An 18,552-nucleotide genomic window follows, 5' to 3' on the forward strand; every position below is an offset into this window, starting at 1 on the left:
AGTGGATGTGGATGACAAACTTCAGACGAATGAATTTAGATACCCACCAAGTGAAAGCGATGATCATCTCGACGAATGTGGAAATAGATGAAAACCGACACGAACGGAAACATATAGATGAATGTTCCCGTCAACGAATGACGTCAATATGATGAATACTGAATGAGAATAAGCTGAATGGATGATTACACGAACGGATGAAAACGGATCGAATAAATATAGATATTATAGAAGTATAACGAATGAATCGTGACTGGGACGTGGATGAATGAATAAGTGTATGGATATGGATGGTGATACGTAGATGAAGAATGTATTGGATGAATGTGGATGGATGTAGAAATCAATAGGGGCGAGCGAGGAAAGTCGCAAACCCCCTCGTGGAAGATCGTTTTGTTGTGGATAATCTCAGATTCGAGATTCTTTCGAGTGGGTGACAATGTTGTTGTTGTTGTTGTTGTTGATATTTTATTTTGATCTTCTTTGTTGTTTGTTGTTGCGTAGAACCCAATTGCATTTGACGCGCCTTGTGAGTGTTTCTGTACAGTTAACCATTGTTGAGTGTGAGGTGGTTCAATCTCCATTGTTGGGTTTGAAGGGATTGTTTTAGTAGTGGGTGCCAATTGCGGGAGATGGTGAAGAAGAGAGGTTAGCGACGTAGATTGTGTGAGATTTTTTGCAGGACTGCGAAAGGATTTCTCACCGGGAGCTCGGTAGCTATGCATTGGAGTTGGATTTTTCCTTGCGCATTGTTGCTGAGGAGCGTTCCCGTTTTGGGTTTGAGTGGTTTTACGAGATTTCCTTAGGAAATGAGTGGGCTGAAATGGGAATCGCTGACGCTAGAGCTCCGCATTTGCGTTGAAGAGAAACTTGGATGCGGTAGCTTGCGGTCGTGATACAGCACAGTGAGGGAGAGAGAGAGAGAGAGAGAGAGAGGGAGAGAGAGATTGAATTTTGGTTCGAATTTGAGGAGTGGCAGTGTGTTGGTGAGGGTGGTGTGCGCTATGGCGGGGACCTGGCGTGCCCTGAGTTTGTCTCCCCAACCAGATTACTTCGGCCATGGACAACAATGTAGCAATGCAAGAGCGTCTCCTTTGGCAACCGTCCAAGGTTTTCACCCGCAGCAGTGTTTCCTAATGAGCAAGGAGGAAGCAGTATTAGCAGGAGCTGCTGCTGCTGCCGCTTCTCCGCAATCCAATGCATCGATTGCGACGAGCAACCGACGGTCGCAGTTCGGTGAAACGCTTCCCGCTTTCGAGTTCGAAGACGAAGTGGATGAAGGCAGCAGTCTTTTGAATCAGCTACTTTCTGATGTGAGTGTCTGCATATTCGCCTAGTTTTATTTGCGAGACATTCGATAATTGATTTGTAATTATTTTGGTTTTTGTGTAGGCAAGCGTTCATGGCGTTGTACTCTGTATCTTGTATACTTATACTCGCACCATCTGTTGCTTTAATTTACGTGCCATTGAAGAGAATGAGAGTGGTAAGGATAGTTCTCAATTGTCACATCACTTGTAAAACCTTAAACCCTGGCAGTCAGACAAACCCTACATATTTGTTGGTTTGTGTTGTTTACCGCTGCAAGTGTGAGTGATAGGAGTTAAAAATATTGGAGCGAGATAAAAAAGGAACGGAATCGACGACGATGCAGGCTGAGCGTAAACTCAAGAATTTGGGAATCAAGTTGAAGAGAGCTGAAAAGAGCACCCCAGCAGTTCCTCGGAAAGTGAAACTTGTTTCCCCATCTGTGCTTGAGAATCTCTCGTCCGGTGACATTGCCGCGACATTCTCTACGCGTTCGTCCGTAGCAGGTAATGTCAGTTTCCATGGCGTCCTTCAGCTCGAAAACTCAATCAATTGACCTTATCATGTCAATGATCACGATCGGCCTGCGTGGCTTCAATGAAACATAGAGATTGTCCAAGTGACTCCAATGTTAAAGCATGTGTGATTCTGATGTTGTAAAGAGACGACGGAAACGTGTAACATCCTCTTTATGCTTCCAGGTACAAGCGGCAGGAACGCACTCTACGAGTCACCAGCACTACTGCATTCAAAGTCGTTGAGTAGCAAGGAATGGGAGGAGCAAGCATATGAGATTATTCGACGTCAAAAACTGCGAGAGTCCGCGGCATTGCGAGCTCGTCGAATGGAGAAAAAAGCCTCGCAGGTCCCAAACAATAAACATCTAGCACCACCTGTTTCTGGAACAAAGTCATCAGAGTTGAACGCCGTTACCACGAAATCAGTTAAGGGAGACATAGAAGACATTGCGTTGGTCAAATTGGCTTATGAGCTCAACCTGGAGCCCAAGTTCCGCCCCTTGCTCAGCTACCTTCACCAGCTGGGGCTCAGTGAAACCGACTTTAGAAAGATTGCCGAGCGACACAAGACGTGCTTGCATACAAACGCCGTCATGGCAAAGGAACGAGTGGAATATCTTCTCAGTTTGGGCGTAGAAAGCGAGAATCTGAGCAAGCTCATCGTACGCCACCCTCAGATCCTAGAGTACACGGTGGAGCGCGCGATGAAGCCGCGGATTCAGTACTTGAAACGGATCGGCGTGCCTGAGTCCAAGCTGGGGCGAGTTATCACTGTGGCGCCCTCCTTACTAGAGTGCAGCCTCCAGCGCTCCTTGAAACCCAGGGTGCAGTATCTCAAGGACGTCGTTGGTATCAAGGATTCCGACGTCGGGCTCATCGTCACACGAAGTCCGCAGGTCAGACACAAAATCTCTCCTGCACAACAAGTGCGCGGTTTTATATATTTTCCGTGAATCTCAAGTTCTCTTTGCTTCTGTGTGCTTCATCCTTCTCATGAAGCTTTTCTGCTCTTGGCAGGTGCTCACGCAAAGCATCGAAGACTCTCTGGAACCGCGAGTGGAGTTTTTCATGGTCGAGATGGGAGTCTCGAAGGAGAAGCTTGCAAAGATGGTGACTCGTCATCCCCAACTTCTCCATTATAGCGTGGAGGATGGCATGAACCCCCGCGTGGATTATCTTCACAGCATTGGACTTTCTAAAGAGGACATCCTCAAAGTATTTGCTCGCCTCACACAGGTACCGGCACAGCCGACACTTTGCATGCTCTCGTATTAGCAATGGCTCGAAAATGAACTTTGATGAGTGATTGGAATCTGGGACGTTAGATTTTTGTCTTTCTTTCAAAGAGGATGAACCGGCAGCCACATTGGCACCATGGGATGTCTAGATGGCCGTTTTTTTTTTTTTTGTATATATATATATATATATATCTTTCCAGGGAAACGAAATCCCCAATTTCACAAGTCGCCCATGTCAACAATATTTTTTATTCAACGCCATGCTCTCTGATTAACAATGCTAGAATGGTATCTCACTGTGAATGGAACTAGCATCCTACTTCAGCATACTTTGCGGGTGCAGTGCAGTGGTAAACAACCTGATTTTTAAATCTTGGTAGTGTTGGATCTGTGGGTTTCTTATAGACAGCTGAGTTGAGATGTTTTTCATGTTGGTGTGACCCCGCAGATTCTATCACTCTCGATCGAGAACTGCCTGAAGCCAAAGTACGAGTATCTCGTGGAGGAGCTGCAGGGAGGGCCTCACACGGTGACCAGCTTCCCAGCGTACTTCAGCCTGTCACTGCAGCAGCGGATCAAGCCTCGCCATCGCTTCCTCGCTGCCCTCAACAGAGTGCCCAGTGGGCCATTCCCCATGAAATCCTTAGCAGTTACTGATTCCTGCTTCTGCAAGCAGTGGGCGAAAACGTCCCTGGAAGAGTACCAGGCATTTCGTAATGAGCTCCTGCTGGGCAACTTGAATGAAAACTCTGAATGGAAAAGTAAAAATGGAAAAACGCACAATTGAGCGAACACAATTCTTCTTCTTCTTCTTCTTCTTCTTCTTCTTCTGCTTCTTGCTCAGATGTAATTGAATCCTCGTGTTCTCGAATGCTTTTCCTCCTCTCTGGTAATAGGTTGTGGTTGGTAACATTTTCTATAAACACTTGCAGCTCTTCAGAAAATTTAACATTGTCAGTTGTGATCAAACTTGTCAGAAGTAACAATCTTTCCTGAAGAATTTTACACACACGCACATCTATATATATATATATATATATAATTCTTCTGTTCTCAGGTGTAATTGAATCCTTCTGTCCTCTAATATTTTTCCTCTTTTCTGGTAATAGGTTGTGCTTGGTATCATTTTCTAATTTTAGAATGTAGACATTCAGCATTATCAATTGTGCATAAGTAGATAGTCTATTGACATTTGCAAAATGTATAAATAGCTAGTTTATATTTGATTTAATGAAGTTTACATTACACAAAATATTTCAAAAAAAGATGTAAATCGATTGATAAGAATGATTGGATGAATCTCTCTCTCTCTCTCTCTCTCTCTCTCTCTCTCGCTATATATATATATATATATATATATATATTTCTTTTTTAATTTCATTGTTTCAGGAAGACAAAGAAAAGGAAAAAAGCAGGATATAAAAAGGAAAAAAGATGAAGCTTCTAAATCTCCTAAATATAATTAAAATGATAATTGGATTCAACCTTAATTTTTGTACTAAATTAAAGTTAATCTTGAGAAATCTTGGAATACAATTACATTTCAAATATATTGCAAAGAATTTGTGCAACTCTTTTATACTTTACAAAACTTAATTAAATCTAAAATCAATAGATTTAAGGATTAAAAATCTATTGCATACTTGAGTTAGTAAATTCTTTTGTGTTAGGTTAGGGTTTTATTAGAAACTACTTTGGTTTTTTGGAAGATATGCCACAATTGATTTTTAATAGAAGTTTTGACAAGGTCCTGTAAATTTTGTTTAAGTTTACAAAGAAGGTTTGGAAAGAGTCTCTAAAAAAGAATTTAGCAACTAAAATATCATATTCCAAAAAAGGAAAAAGGGAACAACTGTCAATTTAAAGAAATGATATAGATAAAAATGTCATTTTTATTTGAATTGCTCCAAAAAGAGCACATAAAATATTGATAATGAAAAGTATTATTAAATATTAATAGCTTCAAAAAGAGCACACATCCCAATCGTATTATTTGTGTAAGCGAGACAGCGTTCTTTTAAAGAATCCCCTTAAACTATCGCCATACCTGAAAAGAAGACCAGCTCAGAATATAAAAGTATTAATGCAAAAATAGGATTTCATCTGTAGCCACTTTTTCTATCATCTAACAGTAGTTGAGGTTGTCTAATGTCCCCATATTACTAAATAATTGCATCAATGGACCTGGCACAAATTAAGATGGTGAGTTTAAACTAATAAGCCACAGCGAAGAACTGAAAAAAATTGGGAAATCGAGGGAAAAACTCGGTGAAAGAGAAAATGGTGTAGAGGCGCTAATTGAAGCAAATACGTAAAAACGTTCAACAAGTTCAATCACTGGTAATACCAGAATTGGCTAGAGAGAGAACTGATTTGAAAGTACTCAGCCTAGTATGATATAACAATCTCAACATGACAGTGGCTCTAATAGCACAGAGTAGTGAGGTATCGTAATGAGATATAAACCATGAGAATCCTCAAAAGTGCCAAGGCAGTGACTCCACATGAAAGCAACTACTTGACAGAGAAGATCTCCCAACTAGCTAATTCAAAGGACCAGCTTCAAAGTCTCCATAATGAATGTTGCCACTGCAGTTTTTCTACAGTGTATATGACAATGCGTTCATGCTTGCATATCAGAGCTTTGGCAGCTGCTCAGCTGATCTTAGGCTTGGTTCCAGAGTACTTCCACGTAGATGACCCTCTTCTGAATTTGATCCTGATCATGGGAATCTCATAACAGCTTAAAACCATCATTGTCAATCAGGCTTATGCACACATTTGTCTGCCCAAGAATGCCGTGCAAGATAACCTTTTAAAAAAATTCAAGCAATTGTCATATACTAAATGTCAAAAATGTTAGACTAGTTAACTAATAACATTTTGTTAACAATAAATGTTTAGACTAGTTAACAAACCAGGCACACTCACCTCCAGAGGGTGAAGGGGTAGCATCCGCCCGAGACTGCAATGATTTGGACACCAGCGTTAGCGTCGAAATGCTATCTCCGCCATTGATGTCATCTGGCTTAGATCCGGCTAGATCACTTGCTTCTTTCGTGCCAGGTGGTGTCAATTCCAAGTCTGCTCGCTGCGCCAATTCGGATTAAAGCCATCACAGATACCACTTACGGTCTTAAAATCTAACACATCGAAATAATCAAATCAGACTACCAGTGGGTCTGTGACCAAAAGTAGTGCTTACGATTGTGCACAGTTGAATAATTTACAGAAAGATGTAATTCACGGTACCTCATGTGTTTTACTTGGCTCTCCACTGCGTTGAGAGGGAGGCAGCTCTGATGTCGAAGGAGAGCGAGACGACCCTCCCGGAGTTTGAAGCTGTAAGCTGGTCTCCACTCCATGTGGCTCAGGAGAAGCGGCTTGCGGCCCATTTATAGGCGGATTAGTACTGTGAGGAGGGACCCTGGGTTGATGGCCTGGCGGCACAAGAGATATGCCTGAGACAGCATATGGCGGTGGCGGAGGTCTATACATGGGCACAGCAGAAGCGTTGGCGGGGCCCTGCGGTGGCGGTGGCTGCATCTGGACTAAGTAGCCAGGCATGGTCGGAATGGGAGAAGGGTACTGCGCATACGGCCTCTCGACTTGCGAGTGGTTGCCAACGGAGCCAGGGTAAGGAGGGTAGGGCATGTAAGGGTGTCCTCCATCGGGAGATCGGGCACCGTACATGGCGTACGGGTGCATGTAAACGCCTGGAGGTGCAAGAGAGAGGAAAGGGGAAGGTCCAACTACAGAAGGTTGGGAAGTTGTCAAACCTGATGCAGACTCGGAAGCTGGAGGAGTGCTGGAAGGAGGTGGAGAAGGCGGGGGTTGCGGTACAGGCATGGGATGGGGATAGGGATACGGGGGAGCTCCCATCAAAGCTGCGGTAGGGTCCATGGAGATCCATGGCAGCATTCCACGAAGACGCTGTTGCAGCTGGTTTTGGAGATTCTCTGTCTCCGACTTCAGCGCTGCTTTCTCTTCTCGAAGCTCCGACTTCTCTTGTTGAAGCTGTAGAGCAAGAAAAAGAAGTCAGCCAATCAGTGTGCCAAACCAATTCCAGATTTGTACTGTCTGTTTCAGTTGGAAGAAGATGATAATCATATGAATGTAGCAAGCTTAGTTCATGCCGCAATTCCACTAAAATCTATACAATTAATAGCGAAGGGTATCATTGATTTCTTGGTATGGAAGAGACTGGAAATATAAAGTGCTCTTAACTTCAAATCTATCTATGAAGTAGGTTCACCTGCCGGTGAAACCATGCATGGGAGGTAAAAATGGCCACTCACATCCCGTGACTCATCTAGAAGAGCCGTTTGCTCGCATTTCAAGCGTTTGACCTCAGACCGCAGTTCGTTCACCACTTGGACACTGTCTCCAAGGATGGTAGCTTTGTCATTTTTGGGACGGTCCGGATCTGCACCGACAAACAATCACTTCAGAAGTCGAATTTCTTCCTCAATAATTGTCCCAAGAGATGGCACTAACTAGTGCAATGCGATTATAAGATATAGTCTCTCTCAGTTATATAGAGCTTATCAATGAACTAAGTCGACCATTGACAATGAAACTATTCAACAGTTAGATAGATAGTTTTTCACTCCCAGAGGAAATTACAGAACCACTGTAAGAACAAGTCTTTCAGTATTTTCGAATATTTACCAAGAACTCCAGCCAGCTCCCCAAACTGTTCGTTCAACCGATCCCTCCGAAGCTTTTCCCTATCGGCCTTATGCACCTTCCTCACAGACGCAGCGTCTCCATTCTCAGATGGTCCTACAGCTCTTCCACTGCCGCCCAGTTGCTTAGGAATGCACAATTAAGTCTACTCTCTACGTTCGTTGCTGATTAGTTGAAATCCAAGAAGATCATATTCATTCGAGGACATGAAGAGCGTGCAAACCTGGTTCCAGTGCCGACATGCACCGGGATGTGAGGATCCTGCTGCTGTTGCATCTCTCTGGGCATGTGAAGAGCAGAGTGCATGCCGTGGTGAAGAGGGGGATGCGAATCCATGCCATGGCCGACATGCGCGAGATTCATGTGCTGCAAAGGACCCGACTGTGAGGAACCAACATGAGGGAGCTCAGAATGATGATATAGAGGATGAGGTGACCCCTGCTGCTGTGCATTATGCTGAGGTAGTAGATTCTGATGAAGCCAGGAATTGCTCGAGGCCGCCATACATTCAAATTGCTCCTGACTAGTGCCAAATAAAATTCACCCTGTTATCGCAACCGCCATATCCACTAAGTTGTCGTCAGGCTCGCCGGCCAAATAATCGGCTTTCATCGTGTTCAGGAATCATATTCTCTCTCTGTTAATATGCAGCTAAACGCTTTATCAATATTAGAAGGTTCGGAATATGTAAGAACATGATGCATCCATTGGTTGAAAAGCGCAAATGTTCCAGGTTCGAAACAAAGCTTGCTTGAAATCAGAGTACATAGGCTGGTCACGAAAACACATTCCATGTTCATCTGCTAGCGCGATTGTTTTCAACTTGACATATTAAGCTTGCGATGTTATTCCAACAGTTCCCTCTTTCAATATTCTGAAACAATTAATCAGATATTACGAGTAAACGAAATACAGCAATTTGAACCATTAGTTCGGGGAAGCCCAGCCAAAGACATCCAAGGATTCAGGTAAACCAAAATGCAGTCACTAGAATGAAAGATAGTTTAACCTCCAACAACCTTGAAGATAGCAAAAAAGCACAAAGGTGTATATGTGAAACTTGGAGATGCATTTAATCATCTTAAACGACATTAAGAGAATGCACTGAACGTGCGCTGTGCTTCGCTAGGCTTAAATTCAAAAAGCATTTGCCTGCCAGCAACTAAAAAAACAAAATGACTAAGTGCTCTCAGAATTATTTATACTTGGGGTGACGAAATCATGTAGTAATAACCTGTGCCATATCTAAAAAGAAAGATCTTCACTGCCGAGGCGTTTGGATTAAACAAACCTCTGACATTCACAACTCTTAAAAGAATCGACTCTGAAACCCCCCCAACAAATTGCAAAGAACCGACCGAAGGTCCAATTCTACTGGTACACCTGCCGGCACGTAACTATGAGGCCATCAAAACCCTATCTAATGCAATTGCAAAGAGAAAAGCGCTCCAGAATGCGGACAGAAAAAAGTTCCTCAAGCACCGAATCCAAAGTTAAATTTTTTCCTCAACTACGATATACGAGACTCTTGAGGATCATCGCTACCACTCATATACACAACAATAATACGACAATGGAAACGCGGTTTCTTAATAATCACGCCACAGACCTAATCGTAGAGATTTTAGAACAGAGCTTCATCTCCAGCTGAAATCTCTAGACGAAAATTTCAAAACTCCACTCCATACAATCCGAGGCGCAGTTGAGAACGCATAAGAATAAAAGTCTCGGTACCTGGCGGAGCTCAGCCATGGCAGACCGCTACATGGGATCCGCAAAGCGACTGAACCTGAACCACAACGAATCCAAATACAGAGGAGAAACACCCACAGCCTTCTGCATTTCTTTCGCCGGCTCTCCAAATTCACCAAAGGATGAATCGACAAGCACGCACACCCTAGAAACCGAGCTCGGAGTTCAAGTTTGCAAACTAAGCGAGTTAGCTTCCTCCTGCGACAACGACAACGACAATGACCTCGAGAGAAGCAGAAATACTACTGAGCCCACCAGGATCTAATGTAGCCCCACCACTCTACCAATTCCCGCCTGCTTAGAGCTCCATCCGAAAATACTAAATTAAGAAACACATCCTTCCTGATTAGAAACATTTCACCTTATTCGCGGGTGTTTCTTTGATAGAGAAATTACTAAAATAAACCAAAAAAGATTCTACCAACCTCCAGATCGGCGCGTCGCGTGTGCCGCTACCGTGGGAGTGTGTTCCGGATATAATTCTATTTGGCCAGGTCTCGGCAGTTTCTTTTAGGGTTTGTTTTAGAGCTTTAGCGAATATGCTGTGCCAACCTGTCACTGCTTGTGAGTACAGGTATATCAGAGTAAGGAAGTTCGGCAATCGCAATGCATCTCCGCCGAAATCTACTTCCCGAACACATGGAGAGATAATAAAAAACGATTGTACTTGTAGTGAGTGGGGCTATGGCTTGCGGTATTGCTGTCTCGTAGGTGCATGTTTATTGAGTCTCGAAATTAGCTCGATGTCGAGCAAAATAGCGCTTTGTCAAGCTCGACTACCACCATATCCAACTACTTGCTGTAATTGTTTAGGATTTTACTGCACAACTCAATTTCCGTCTTTTTTCAATGGTTCTGGAAGACAGATTTCTGCAAACGATGCACCTAGACCCCGCACAACGTGTTGGATTCTGTGCTTTGCTGGTTACATCCTAGACTGTGAGAGTGGTGACAGGATGCCAAATTTTCGTGAAGTAAAGGTGGTTCAATATGTATAAGCTTGCAATGACCTTTAGAGTTGAAAGTACGTTAAATATACGTTTGTCTCCAGTATGCCTCAGCTTGAAGTAGATGGTATCATTGGCATAGATATGAGGCAGTGCCATCACTCACATGGATGTTGTTCTTCGTCGTGAACCAATCCATGCTCATCAAGGCGACGCAAATAATGATCACAGTGTTGATAAGAGAATTTGCACACTCCTTGCTGTTACTTGTCCTAAAACCAGTTGCTGTACTTCTTGAAACATATTCTCGATCAGTATGGGTTTGCTGCTCACGCATCTCATAGAATTAGGTTTATCAACAAGATTAGACCTCATGTTTGGTGACGAGTGTGATGCTGCGTCTACATTATACATACTCAAGCTGCTGTAGCATTTCCCTGGCGTCTCAATCTCTGTACGTAAATTCATCAGCCTGTTGAAGGAAACCGTGTGTTGACGCTTGATGCAGAGAGGAGTCTGGTGATTGCATCCTGCTGAGACGGGACGATTGTTGCAGGTGTTTGTCGTTGCCTTTGGTCACTAAACGTGGAACGTTTATTTGCAAACCTAGAAAGCTGTTCATTACGCTTGAGCTTAAGAAGATTCTGAGTTCTTCATTTACAATAAAATTTGTTTATACATATTTGCATATCCAACTCAGACTTGGAGGTGGGATACTTCAGAGAGTTTCAAAAATCCCTGATTTACCAAGGGTCTCCCCTCCACGATGAAGCCCATGCTAAGCCATGACAATGAGTTTGAAATCGCCGTGATTGCAAAATTAGATTAGTAGCGCAGCTCTCATCACCGCAGACATTATTGCCTCATACTGCAATGACGTGTAATGTTGTCGAGAGCATTCCGAACTTGCGGTCTGCCAAACAGGCTGTCACCATGTTGCCAACAATCGTTTGCTGCGATTGCACGCAAATGCCACAGCAGGCTCAGGCTCCGAGACGCTCATGGAGTTCCCTTACAGGGCGCACACTAATCTTCAGCAGTGCAATGTCAGTAGCATGCTGGGTTGGATCTCTCGACTAATACCATTTGAGAAGCGGTCACCACGTTTCGGCTCAACCTCAGTGACCAATGGCAATTGTAGAATAATCGTCAGTATCATGCCACCGAAAGTGCTCCATATAATAGGAATTCGAAAGGAAAACCTTAAGGAAGACTAATGTCTCTGTAGAGCTGCTCGACTGTATGTTGTTTACTCTCAGATACGAAGGAAATCCAAATGAGATGGATTACTGTGCTAAGACATTGACATGGATGACAGAATTGCCCCGATTCTTGGATTGTTAGTCGATTGGAAGGTAATGAATGTAAGTTTTACTGTTTTCATTTCAGATTATATTTATATGTTATGGGGCATCACGGAAGGAAGCGTTGAGATGGAGAATGCCAGACATCACGTGCACGATCGAAATGCTGAGAAGTTGAAGAATCTGTTTTTCAAAAATGGAGGGATCTATATCTAGTTAGGCCAATACATTGGTCAACTGGTGATTTATTTGTTTGCCATAAAATTACGAAACTTGAATATTATTGATGCGTTATTTTTAGACATGGAAGTTTGGGTCTTTTGGAACTACGGTAGCCTTCACTGTCCGAAGTCTTCAAAGTTATGTGGTATTTTCCTTAGAATTCTGACGGTTGGAACTCTGTGTGCTGGTTCATGAATTTGTTCAAACCATGCGATCTTCAACACTAAACAAGTGTCCAAATCAAACGATCCAGCAAGTTCGGGACGTATTTATGGCTGAGCTTGGTCTCTATCCCAATGATGTACCTTCTGCTATTGCCTTCATATCCTGGAACTTAGTGAAGTTTAGTTTGCACTCTGATAAATGTGTAATGGTCGCACTGACTCATTTAAATCGCAGAGAAGAATAACACTGTACTTTGTTCATCTGATAATGTTGTGACCGCACTGTTTCTTAATGCAGTGACCGAGTTCAGTGTCTTTTGTTTCTTCCTGGCGGTATTTGCTGAGTTCTCGAAGGTTCCTCTGGCCAGTACATCACTTGCCCAAGTCCACTTAGCTCGTCTTTTTGATGGTAGAAAAGTTGCTGTGAAGGTGAGTCTTATATGTACTAATTGAACTTCAAATTTCCGTGATATTATTTAGTCCAACGATGTATCCAGTTCTGTGATTACCAGACTTTTAGCAGAGCGAGTTTTATCTAACTCTAGATCTTCGAATCTTGAGTTCACTTGAAAGTAGCGGTTCTCAGAACAGTTGAGATGGGAGTACTCTTTGTATCATACATTAACTATCGGGTTGACAGGTGCAACATACGCATTTGACAGACACATCACAAGCGGACATCCATACGGTGAACTTCATTGTTCATGTTGGCCACAGGCTATTCCCTGAACTTGATTACAGGCATGAACCATGGATCATCCTGGTCAGCATTACACACACACACACATATCTGTATATATATATATATATATATATATACACAGCTCTTCTTTGAACTGTATTTTACGTCAGGGAGCATATTTTGAGTTTGTATGAAAAGATTTGTACCACTGATGAAGGAATAAGTGCCTTGACAACATGTGGCTAGTAGCAGAAATGCAAGAAAGTCTGCCTCAAGTAAGTTCCATGTTTATTTTAAGATAATCATTCCAAACATTCATATAGATGTTATCTTTATATCTTTAAAGCTAGACGGGAATTCAATGATACATTCTGACTAAATTTTGTCACCTAGGAAGAGTCTTTTCAATTCTCTGACTGTAATCTTTGTCCATGACGTTTCACATGACAATAGAATACAAGCATAAATTGAAGCTCTTACTCTCTTCAGGAGGTAGATTTCATGAGGGAAGGCAAGAATGCGCAGCAATGTGTCAAAAAAATTGCGAAAATGTCTCCTCCTATTGCACCATACATAGCTGTTCCTGAAGTATATTGGGAAATTAGCACTCGTCTCATGTGCATGGAATTCATGGGCGGCATGGCCGTTTCGGATTCGAAAGCCATGAAAGAAGTTGGAATCAAACCCCAAGAGGTTGCCGAATTGGTACGAACCTAAACTTAAAAAGTGACGTTGAACTTCTTTGCTAAATTCTCGTCATAGTTGGAAATTATGTTGCTGAGCCTAAGTCTCCAATTATGAAAATCGATTAACTTGCAGATTAGCGAGACTTTTGCGGAGATGATTTTTCACCATGGATTTGTGCATTGAGATCTTCATGCAGCAAATATGATGCTCCGAGTTAAACCTGGTAACTAATCTGTTTTATCTACGTAACTGACACTCACCCTGCGAAAGCTTTCTTCTGAAGTACCGAGAATACAATGAAACATTCGACGAGTAATTCCCTCAACCGTTTGGCTTCAAATTTTGGAAGAAAATGTTTATTTTTTATTTTTTATTATTTCGTGCTTTCATACAAGTGATTAGACCAATTCATGAATTTAGCTTCTCTATGTTCAGTTTCTGAAGGCACTTATATATACAGTGTTGGAATACATGTTTCCGCAGGTACTAAAAATACTCCACAATTGATATTGTTGGACCATGGCTTGCATAAGACTCTGGTTCCTGAGCTTCGTGCCAATTATGCAGGTTTATGGAAGGTCATCTCCTGCCACTTCGTCTGAAATTTGAGATTGGGATCAATGGACACAACAATTAAAAGTCCTTTTTAAAAATAAAAAAAAACCACACTTGGTTTGCTTTTACGCGTGATGTGGTATGATCTTTGCAGTCTTTAGTTTTCGCCAACGTGGATGGGATCGAGTCTTACAGCCTGAAACTGGGAGCCGGAGAAGATTACACATTGTTTGCATCAGTTATGACGATGCGTCCTTGGCGAAAAGTGGTAGACAAATCCCACGATCACCTCCAATTTTCGATTGAGCAGGAGGATGTGGACGAGATTCAGGATTACGCCGCAGCTTCATTGCGTGAAGTAGCGGAGTTGCTGAGGCGACTTCCTCGTGTGATTCTGCTTCTCTTGAATACCAACGATTGCCTTCGGGCTGTTGATAATGCTCTGGTATGCGAGTACTCGAGTACAAATCAGTAGATCCTAAACAATTTTCATTACAAATGTCAGTAGGTCGTGGTTGGACCATGGCTTGCATCAGTTTAACTATACGAAATGTCAGTAGGTCGTGTGAGCTGGAGATGCAACTGATACCAGAGTTAATTGGTGAACAAGAAGAACCATGTACACAAATGTACCACTGCAGCCACAAGACTTACTGTCTACTTCACCTTCATTTCAACACAATCGCAAAAGATGGTGGAACGTATTCGTATTCTCAAGAAGGACGTGCATGATAACTGCCAACTTCCTATGAGAATCGGCAACCTGACAATACTATTTGTGAGAAAACAGGTACACATTATTTTTCCAACACAACGCCACATTTGGCCAGTCAAGAAAGCAGTAAGCCAAACTGCTGTAAAACTCGTTAAATTCAAGAGTGACTTCGCTACATATATATATAGATGAAGACGATAAATGACGCCCAGTACCAGCGAGGTGAGGATAGGGGCTCTCAGAAGATTAGCCCAAAGCGACATTGTTTTGGTTTGAAATAGGAACCTTACGACAAACATAGGATGAGAGTCTAGAGACAGGAAACAAAACCTAGTCGCAACACAGTTGCGTGCTATTAGTAAGCATCTCCACGCATACGTAAACTCGGGCTCAACGCCCTCAAACCCTGAAATAAATGCATGATGGTTCAGTCGTAACTGGAGTTCAGAAATTTCAGATACTCCATGCGATTCGTCTCGGCCACTTTGTCCTCTTTGGTCTTCTCCACCTTCATTTGAATCTGCCATACCCACACACTTGACAGACAAGCTGCTTCAAGAGAATGCATTGTTGTATAGGGAAAAAAATATCCTTAAATAAATAAACAGTAACTCAACAAGTGGTGGAATGCTTCTAAATAATTCCAAGACCTTAAGCTTTTCGTTCTTAACTAAGATAAGAGTGGATGCAAAAGTTGAACCAACCAAACCAAGAGCTTGAGCTGAAGAATTAAGAGGAAACCGTAGTAACACATATTTATATACATACACATACACACACTATGTAGAACTGGTACAATATATGCGGTTGAACACTGGCTATATCTACATGACTAACTTGGAGCAGAAGATGGATTAAAACATTACAACACACGGTTCCTAGGACTACAAGCAGAGCCAGATTCCACTAAAATAATTCTTGGTTTTCAGAACTTTAGAAATGCACCTCAAATATGCTGGAAGGACCGCATTACTCAACAAACATACCTTTTTGCCAGAGACTACACTCCTGCGAACACCATTATCCTTATCTCGTCCAAGAAACTGCAGTGCAAGGAAAACAGTATCAGCATGTAACTGCAAAGGGATAACCTTAACCGGTACCTAAAGCTAGAAAAGAAACGAGTTCAAGAGCAGAACTGCTTACACAAACATAGCCAAACAACGAGAACAATTCTTTCATTACTAAAAATAATTTGGAACACTCTAAATTTACACAACAGACAGATGTAAAATACCAGAAAAGTCAGCAATTAGTACCTTCGAGAGCTGAACAGGTCCAGAACCATCTTTTCTATTCGACTTCTATGAAAAGTTACACGAACGCCAGAAAGCGAACCACATCAGCCGACAGCAGCAGCACACAATGACCAGCCATTCAAAGCAGCAGGTAAAAACAAGGGGAGTAACCAGGTCGCAGACCGCAGCTCCAGTTTCGGAATGGCCCATTTCACAAGCAGGCAGCATAAATAAATCAGTGTCGTTACCAGAGATTCGAAGTTCACTAATATGAAAAGTGATAACTAAACGACTGATTGTTTTCAAATCAAGCATGCATTCAAAAAGATATTTTACTGCGACTATGGGCCTGATGTAAGCTGTCGACAATGAGGCTTACCTCTTTTCGTCTGTGCTTTTTGGTTTTATGCTTCGAGCTCTCTTTCCGCTTCACATCCTTCACCTGTAAACAAAGCGAGCTTCACAGGTAAAAATTATATTGCCAATATTTCAAGCAACAGAAATTTGCGATACAATTGCATGCCAACGTATCACAGACTTCCAATGAAGAGTAATTCAACGGAAGACCTTGATACAAAACTTACTGAAGCATCCTGATTAATACTTGACTGTATGGAACCAGCAAACTCGGCCAGTATGCAGATGTCAGCCCCTATGTTGACCAGAGCAACAAACTGCCCAAGTAACCGTCATAATCTCAATTTCCAAACCTACGACAGACAAAGAAAACGAGTCACATGCCTTTTTCGAAGAATCTCTCCGCCGGTGTTTCCTGGACCGTTCTGGGCCATCCGAGTCAGAGTCGCTAGAGCTCTCCACATCCCTGCAGCCTCATTCCAATGCAACAAACTCTGTTTAAAGTTATCATGATCATTTATTGTTACGCAAAAAACAGCACGACTTAAGTGCAACTTCTAGAAAACCAGACCCTTCGACCTCCTACGTCACGCTCATACATCTATGAAGGAAGGATACAGCTTCTTAACTGACAGGAGAACAATATAAATATTAGTGTGGCGCTCTAATATGAACCCATTGAGAATTCTGAAAGCTCATTATATTAATTTCAGTCTAGGGCAAACAGTATACTTGAGGCATTAGAAGCACCCCAAGAAGACAGGTGAGTGACTACGCCGATCAAGATGAAAAGACAGTCCTCAAGGATGGTTAATCCACAAGTATCCCAGCAATTTGTCTTCATCCTGAACATGTCCTAAAACACTAAGGTTCATTGGTATACGGATTCGATTAAGCTAACGCGAACTACATATCCATGTGCATTAAGGTATGACACTAATTAAAGTACGTATGTGTGCTACGCCACAGGCAGGGGAGTTTGTTCAACAGTGCTCGACGATCGACCGACACTATATCGCCGAATAGAAATACATACACGATCTAGTACAGACTACCTTCACAGCCAATGAACCTCAACAAAATTCAGGGCAGGATGACTAGAGCTAGAGACCTCACAAAAACCACTTAGCCTAGATCCCTAAACTGACCCTTGCAACGCACAGAAATTAATTTATAACCGGAACACTAAGATGGATCGCCAAACCCTAAACTGGAAAACCTCTGCCATCATCGTGCATCAAACCACAAACACAGGATTCTAACGTTCGACACTCCAAAAGAGGAAACAATATACTGTTAAGAACTTTCAATCTATCACTCTAGCCTACAAAAAACGCCTTAAATGTTTTAAAAAAAATAGTATCCCAAGAAGCTATCTAAACAGGCTCAAGGCTATACAAACAACGCCCAACCTTACCCTAAAAAGCCCTCAAAAAATTATTTCTAGATTCTGACCCACCTATGCTGAGAATGATGCTTGCGCTTGCGGGAGCGAGAACGTTTCCGGCGATGCCCATCGCTGCTGCTACTGCTCTGGGAGCTACCCGAGTCGCTGCTCCCTTCATCGGACGAGGACGACGAGGAGGTAGACGACGAAGCAGAATCAGAGCTAGAAGTGAGGCGTTTGCTTCGCTCGTGGTAGTGATCACGGTGCTTACTGCTAGAATCACGTCGCCTGCGCCTCGAAACCAAAGTGGAAGAATCTCGTTTGCCGTGCCCACGGTGGGTATCGCTGGTGGCGCGTGCCCTAGCGGGTGGCGACGGGGAGGTCGACATCTCCGAATTCACCTTTCAATTCCTCTGCAACTCTGAATCTCGACCTTTGTTAAGCCCTGCCCTCCTCACTCCATCCTCGAGGAACTCTCACGACGCCTGCGGCTGAAGTTAGCACACTGCCACGAGTCAAAAATTGCTCTAGCTATTACTGATACCATGATCTTTATACCCTGCAGGTTTCGAAGCCACGGTGTGTATACCCCCCCCCCCATACCCATCTGAATCCCCTTTCCATTTATTTCTCTCTAATTTTTCTCTTCGAGGTGCGCATGTCCTCCGAAGATCCAGAGACTCAGCGAAGAAGCAGGCTCCGCCAATTCCTGACGTGAGAGATCTTACGGTGTGAGTCGATGTGGCATAGCTGTATGCACGGCAGAGGAATCTTTGCCGACGTGAAGCC

At 42.8% G+C, this 18,552-nt stretch overlaps 3 protein-coding genes and 1 pseudogene across 14 annotated transcripts; 2 read left to right on the forward strand and 2 right to left on the reverse strand.

Annotated features, from left to right (window-relative positions):
* Positions 1-405: 405 nt before the first annotated feature.
* LOC112288215 (transcription termination factor MTERF9, chloroplastic) lies at positions 406-3,873 on the forward strand. The gene is made up of 5 exons (XM_024532187.3): positions 406-1,313; positions 1,601-1,814; positions 2,010-2,722; positions 2,844-3,062; positions 3,513-3,873. Exons 1-5 carry the CDS (start codon positions 1,005-1,007, stop codon positions 3,849-3,851), a joined length of 1,794 nt encoding a protein of 597 aa, XP_024387955.1. The 5' UTR covers positions 406-1,004; the 3' UTR covers positions 3,852-3,873.
* Positions 3,874-5,333: 1,460 nt separating this feature from the next.
* LOC112288533 (uncharacterized) lies at positions 5,334-9,987 on the reverse strand. 7 transcript variants are annotated; one of them, XR_016505618.1, is made up of 7 exons: positions 9,488-9,987; positions 7,977-8,390; positions 7,736-7,863; positions 7,363-7,490; positions 6,317-7,081; positions 5,996-6,148; positions 5,334-5,783 (listed from the first exon to the last, which is right to left on the reverse strand). XR_016505618.1 is itself a non-coding variant. In XM_024532786.3 (7 exons), the coding sequence occupies exons 2-7, from the start codon at positions 8,255-8,257 to the stop codon at positions 5,701-5,703; spliced, it is 1,545 nt and encodes a 514-aa protein (XP_024388554.1). In that variant the 5' UTR covers positions 8,258-8,298; positions 9,488-9,983; the 3' UTR covers positions 5,334-5,700. The 7 variants fall into 7 exon arrangements, 3 of the variants coding, with proteins under 3 accessions (XP_024388554.1, XP_024388557.1, XP_024388553.1); XR_016505616.1 differs by having other exon boundaries at positions 5,996-6,207; XR_016505619.1 differs by having other exon boundaries at positions 7,977-8,298; positions 9,488-9,986.
* Positions 9,988-11,778: 1,791 nt separating this feature from the next.
* LOC112288539 (putative ABC1 protein At2g40090) lies at positions 11,779-15,241 on the forward strand (annotated as a pseudogene). Its single transcript, XR_016505620.1, has 8 exons — positions 11,779-12,279; positions 12,441-12,571; positions 12,783-13,099; positions 13,314-13,529; positions 13,644-13,734; positions 13,995-14,089; positions 14,221-14,511; positions 14,627-15,241. The product of XR_016505620.1 is annotated as a putative ABC1 protein At2g40090 (transcript).
* Positions 13,852-18,476, reverse strand: LOC112288534 (uncharacterized). Of its 5 annotated transcripts, XM_024532793.3 has the most exons (7): positions 17,836-18,476; positions 16,761-16,842; positions 16,399-16,461; positions 16,041-16,085; positions 15,768-15,824; positions 14,721-15,317; positions 13,852-14,544 (listed from the first exon to the last, which is right to left on the reverse strand). In XM_024532793.3, exons 1-6 carry the CDS (start codon positions 18,150-18,152, stop codon positions 14,724-14,726), a joined length of 1,158 nt encoding a protein of 385 aa, XP_024388561.1. In that variant the 5' UTR covers positions 18,153-18,476; the 3' UTR covers positions 13,852-14,544; positions 14,721-14,723. The 5 variants fall into 5 exon arrangements, 3 of the variants coding, with proteins under 3 accessions (XP_024388561.1, XP_024388560.1, XP_024388562.1); XM_024532792.3 differs by having other exon boundaries at positions 13,852-15,317; XR_012218516.2 differs by lacking the exon at positions 13,852-14,544 and having other exon boundaries at positions 14,888-15,301; positions 16,041-16,207.
* Between the last annotated feature and the right edge of the window lie 76 nt (positions 18,477-18,552).

The sequence above is a fragment of the Physcomitrium patens genome, chromosome 11, assembly GCF_059467195.1.
Source record: "Physcomitrium patens ecotype Gransden chromosome 11, ASM5946719v1, whole genome shotgun sequence".
Lineage (NCBI taxonomy): Eukaryota > Viridiplantae > Streptophyta > Bryopsida > Funariales > Funariaceae > Physcomitrium > Physcomitrium patens.